We start from the raw sequence: 6,000 nt of genomic DNA on the forward strand, positions 1-6,000 counted from the left end.
GATTGCAAAGGGTCACATACATGATGGTATCATTTTGCACAAACTCATCCAATTGTCTAAACTCATCAAACTGTCCACATTAAAGGTGCAATTCTTTATCAATCATACCTCTACAAAGCTGTTACAAAAAGAAAATGATGTGGTCTTCCAGACAATATCTGGAACCCACCATCCACCCACCCACGTGCTAACTCATTGGAATCTTTAGGGATCCACTTGGTAGTCAAACAGCACAGCCAATAGAGGAACTCTTTGGCATAAGAGGATCATAGGTTCAAGTCCCAGCTCTGCCACTTTCTAGCAGTGTGACCACTGGTGAGTTATTCTACCTTCTTGAGTATTTTACCTTACTCATAAAACATGCTAGTCCCCACATCTCAAAGCAGCCAGGAGGATGAAATAGATCAAGTGGTCAACAAATGTTGTTAGGCATATAACTCCCTCTATTTAATAAAACAACTTTAGGGAATGAGATTTACAGAATGATCAAAGTGAGTAAGCTCTTTTTCAAGAAAGGGCTGAGATTAAAAGTTAAGTTACTCATTAGAAATTATACATTTATGAGAAAAAAAATTGTGTGTAATAGAAACAGGGCTTGCATCTTCCAGAGATGTTCCATCTCCTGCATTTAGGGCATAATATGGGAAGCCCCAAGGAACCAGCTATTTTGAATCCCTATAACTGTATTTTTCTCTTTTTATACTTTTCAGGCCCTTACCCCAGAGCAAGTGTCATTCTGTGCCACACATATGCAACAATATATGGACCCACGGGGTCGAAGCCATCTCTCTGGCTATGACTACGTTGGCTTCACCAATTCCTACTTTGGCAACTCAAAAGCAGCTCCTCATGGATCATAGAAAATCTTAGTGTTGTGAGAAATTTACTGGGGGGTGAAGAGTACAGGCAAATGTGGAAGATAAAGATGGCCTCATGTGTGTGTGCTTGTGTTTGTGTGCATATTGCATTTATTGCAGGATCTTAAAAAATCTCAAGGGTGGGAGATAGAAAGGTTAATAGAGTTGGAGGAGTGGAAGCTATTTTGTATGCAACTAGTCACTGCTGAGGGGTGTCAAAGTTTCTATTTTCATTTGTTCTGTTTTGCATGTCTTTATCATTATGCCTTTTCCTATTATAAAGTAATTCTTTTTAAAAATATTTTTGGGGCAAAGTTAAGTGAAATGTTGAGCTTCTATATTTCTGAGAACTGTACTCATATAAGAGTGGGCAGCTAATTTTACTGTAAAGAAGGGCCATGGTATAGTAAATAAATAAAATCCAAGGCAATTTGCAAACAATTTTCTTAAACTTTGGAGTGTGTTTAAATTTAAATTTGAAAATAAAGATATTTGATATTCTGGAGAAAATGAATATTTTAGTTTGTGCAATGAAACAACACACAGATCAGCATAACACCTGTTTTCTTCTTAACTTTTTTTTCCATGATTCAAAATTATGGTGGCTGTTCTCACTCTCAGAATGACAAAATTCCAGCAGAGCAGGGCTTTCTCTTGTCCTCCAAGCACCCGCATTTTCTCCTAAGTTTTAATGTAGTAAAAATAATACTTCCATATCCAATTGAAGTAACAGTTAATAGAATTATTTATAAAATTAAGAATTAGTTTAAAAAAAGAAGAGGTGATACTATCTTCATAAATTTTCAGGCCAAGTTTAGTCTGAACAGGTTTACATGCCAACATTCTGATTTGATTTATAAAAGGTAATGGTGTCATTAGCTGGTGAGAATTCTTAGATCACTTATTTGCTGTGTATAAAACTGCTAGCATTCTGAACAAATAGTCCCCACTTACCAATCCATTAATGTTGCCCCTTGATTACCATCTTAAGTGTCAGTCCCTTTCTCTGCATAGAAATGAATCTGTGCAGGACAAATCCTGTCATAAGAGCCTTTTTTAAACAAAAAAATCATTAAAGCTAAGAAGTTATTATTAATACTAACAACATACAGGTATTTTAGTGATTCTTTTCTTAAATTGTCAAATACTATGGAATATAACAAGCAGAAAGTATTTTCAAAATTAATGTTCACAAATGTCTAAATTGTCTAATTATGAGTTACCAAAAATAGTACAGTTGGAAAAGATATAGGCCATCAAAAATTAGCATTGTTTAATATCACACTTACCATGTATGGATAGTCTAAACCTATTTGTGCTGAAAATAATCACAAGCAAAAGTGGATGTGGTTCCATTCCCCCAATGCTAACCCTGCCAAAAAATTTTCAAGACCTAGATCAAATTATTAGTCATTTTAGTGGGTCAAATGTGTGTACCCGAAAGAAGAGTTTGCCCTTTTTAAGCACATAGTCACATACTTAATCAAGGGAGGAAATTTGAATCACCAAATGAGATTTTGAAGACTATTATGTTTTCCCTATCCCAGATCAATTGTTTCAAGGTAGAAACAAATAGAGATAGAGTCCAGAAACACCTATTTGGATTTTATACCCTTCCAGGTGATTTTATACCCTTCCATACTTAAGACTACTACATGTGGAAGTTAGACCATTAAGTATTACTTAGCAATACTTGAAACATCCTTACTTACTAACCTTTGGTCATATGCAGTTAGGCAATGTTATGCTGGGCAGACTGAATGAATTGGTGAAAATGAATTTGCTCACATGGCCTCAGTGCAATGAGAGATTACTTCTCCCTATATGGAGAACTCTAGAGTAGATGACCTTCTCCCTGATGAGGCCCTTTTGGCTATCTGACTAACTCATCTACTTGTCTTCATCCTGTTCTCTGAGATCTAGCTTCCTTCCTCTCAAATTCAGTTTTCATCAAATTCCAACTAGAGGATGTGTTTCTTTCCTGAGAGCATAGAAAAATATGGATTGCTGTCTGAAAAATATCTTCTCAGCCTAAGTTCTTTCCTCGTCTCTCAAGCCATGCCCCACTTCTATCTCACTGCCAAATCCTATGAATTCTACCTTCTCAAAATCTCATGTTTGTGATTTCCTTCAGTCTCTGAGTGTCACTATCCATATTCAAGCCTCTTTGCCTTTCTTTAAGCTGATATCCATGGATTTCTTGCTGATCTCTTTGCCTCTGGTTTCTCTCTGCTGAAATCTATCATCCCCTCTGCTGCTAGATTAATCTTCCTAAATCCCTTCCCAGATCCACTCTCTGTTCAACGTTTTATTGCGCCTTATCTCCTATAGAGAAAAGGACCATGTCTGAAGCAAGGTATTCAAATTCTTTCAACAAGTAAGTCTTGACTCAAACTAACTTCTCAGCATCATTTGTGAGTTGTTTCCAGCCTGTCTGAATAACTCACACACTCTGAAACAGGCCTATATTGTCTTACCATCAAGCCGTTGGCTTTTATGTTCTCTCTTCCGATAATGTACTTTCCCCCCAGTCAGTGCATTTAAAGCTCATCCATCCTTTAGGAACATGTTCAAATACTATTTATGACATGAAGTCTTCTCTGATCCTCTACCTAGAGTAAACTCTACCTGAACTAAAAGACAGTATCTTTTTCCTTCACACATTTTAATAATAGCAACTGGAATTTATTGGAAGATCACTATGATCCAAGGGTTGTGCTAAATTCTTTGTATGCATGATCCTGTTTAGCCACCAACACAAAACTGAAGTTATAACCATTTTAAAGATAAGAACTCTGAAGCTGAAAAATGTTAAATGACTTACCTAGAGTCACACAGCTAGTAAGTTGAAGAGTTTGGAATCAAACTCCTGCTTGACGGTCTTGTGAATTCATTACACTTTCTCTAATCATGTCTGCCACTATATATAACCATATTATATGTGGAAAGTGAAACAGGCAGAATAGATAGTTCTGCAATAGATTCAAAAGAACAGTATCCAGTTTGGTGAGTGACCCAAATGAGAAGCGTCTTTAACATGCAAGATTCTGAAGCTATCAGAGAGCATTAACAATTATCAAAAAAAAAAGGAAGTAAATATATTTTCTGAAATAGAATCCACCCATCTTGGAAAATCAATTAAAACAAAAAGGGCAAAGTAATAGAGTCAGAGATAGGGAGGACAACTATATAAAAAGATGATTCCACGTTTTTGCTACTGTCAATAGCACAATGATGAACCTATAAGCACATGTGCCCCACTGTATATGAAATAAAAGTTGGAATTAAAAAAATAGTAAAAGCATAAAAAGATGAAAGACACCCAGTGGGAGTAAAAATGACCCACCAGTTCATTTAACAAAGCTTTAAACTAACTGTCAAGCTGATATTCACCAGGTTTCCAATCTTGGAAGAACATTACAGGTCAAAAAGTCTAATTATGTAATGATTTTAGAAATCTCTACAGTATCCCTGATAGGCTCCTACCAGCCCTGCCTTGAACTTGAACACTCCAAACTTTTGTTCAGCTTAATTAAAAAATTCTTGATTATCTTAATTAAATTTTTAAATTCTTAATGGGTTTCAGTAACTAGGGGTGGCATCTAGGAGGCTGAAAGTTAAAATTCAGATTTTGGGCTCATTTTGAGTTGTGCACAGTAAACAGAGCAGGAAGCACCGCCTTTACATTTCCAAGCAGTGGGGGGGAAGGGCAAGAGGCAGGATAAGGCTTTTCCAGATGATTGGGGGTAGGACAGCTTTGGCCTGAGGCCTTGAATACCTGGTCCTTTGGCTTGGGTTCTTGGTCTATGCCCAGCCTACACAGAAGAAAGTGTCCTATTGGTGTAACCTTCATCTTTTACCCAGCAATCTCCCTCTGAAAGCATTCCTCAGAGCAGTCTGTACAGTCCTATTCCTTAGACTATAAACAATGGGGTTAAGGAGTGGGGTCACTACAGTATAGGTCATGGCAATAAGCTGATCTCTCTCAAGAGAGTAGCTGGCTTTGGGCCTCAAGTACATGAAGGAGGCACAGCCGTAGTGAATAATGACCACTGTGAGGTGCGAGGCACAAATGGAGAAGGCCTTCTTCTGCCCCCCAGCAGAGGGGATCTTCAGTATTGCTGCCAAGATGTAGGCGTAGGAGATGGTGATGAAGAAGAAGGAGACCAAGAGGACCAGAAGACTGAGGACAAGGATCCCCAGCTCACTCAGGCCTGTATCCCCACAGGCTAAGCTCAGCACTGGCGGCATGTCACAAAAAAAGTGCTGGATTTCATGGGAGCTGCAGAATGAGAGGTGGAAAATAACTAGTGTCATTCCCAGTCCAAAGAGGTATCCAATCAGGAAGGAAGTAACAACCAGCTGGGCACAGAGGGTAGGATTCATGCGGCTGGCATAGTGCAGTGGGGCACAGATGGCCACATATCTGTCAAAGCCCATGGCAGCCAGAAGGAAGCAGTTAGTACAGGCCCATGAGGCAGAAAAGAACAACTGCGCAGCACAGCCCACATAGGAGATAGCCTGGTATCCCATAGCCAGGCCAAAGAGCATCCTAGGGATGATGCCCAAAGTGTAGCAGGTCTCGGAGAAGGATAGGAAGACAAGGAAGAGGTACATGGGGGTGTGCAGATGGCTATCCAGCCAAATGGCTATGATAATGAAGACATTGCTGGTCAGAGTGACGAAATACAGAGAGAGGAACAAGGCAAAGAGAAGGTGTTGCAACTCCCCAGAATCAGAGAAGCCCAGGAAGACAAAATCCCTCCAGGAGGTTATATTGGTTTGCCCCATTCTGAGAGATATATCCCTGATAGATTTGATGATTTCTTCCACCTTGCTAGTAGGTACCTGGCTTCTTTAAAAGGTGGATGATATGGATTCTTTTTCTCTTGTTCCTGTTGTAACTTAAAAAGGAAGCTCTGATTTAGACTCTACTCAAACTTCAAAAAAGTGTTCGTTAGGCACAAATGTATGGGTCCATTCTCACATGACTGTATGTACATGTACATATACACAGATACACAATCACAGACATTCATATGCACATACTTGTACACAAACATACATATGACTACATACATGCAGGTGTATATATGCTTTATAGCATTTACACATAATTATGCATATTTTACACATTCAAAAC

General features: G+C 38.6%; 2 protein-coding genes across 2 annotated transcripts in view; one reads left to right on the forward strand and one right to left on the reverse strand.

The window, feature by feature from the left end:
- Positions 1-870, forward strand: part of SPTA1 (spectrin alpha, erythrocytic 1) — a 77,056-nt gene extending 76,186 nt beyond the window's left edge. The window contains 2 exon segments of the mRNA XM_010356736.2: positions 711-773; positions 775-870. Of these exon segments, the coding sequence (XP_010355038.2) occupies positions 711-773; positions 775-870 (159 nt within the window).
- A 3,836-nt stretch (positions 871-4,706) lies between these two features.
- Positions 4,707-5,648, reverse strand: LOC104657024 (olfactory receptor 10Z1). The gene has a single exon (XM_010356735.1). It carries the CDS (start codon positions 5,646-5,648, stop codon positions 4,707-4,709), a length of 942 nt encoding a protein of 313 aa, XP_010355037.1.
- Positions 5,649-6,000: the final 352 nt, after the last annotated feature.

The sequence above is a fragment of the Rhinopithecus roxellana genome, chromosome 8 (genome assembly GCF_007565055.1).
Source record: "Rhinopithecus roxellana isolate Shanxi Qingling chromosome 8, ASM756505v1, whole genome shotgun sequence".
In the NCBI taxonomy this organism is placed as follows: domain Eukaryota; kingdom Metazoa; phylum Chordata; class Mammalia; order Primates; family Cercopithecidae; genus Rhinopithecus; species Rhinopithecus roxellana.

Bases quoted from the DNA above. Each gene is read 5' to 3' on its own strand.
- LOC104657024 (XM_010356735.1), bottom strand. From the start codon at position 5,648: ATGGGGCAAACCAATATAACCTCCTGGAGGGATTTTGTCTTCCTGGGC.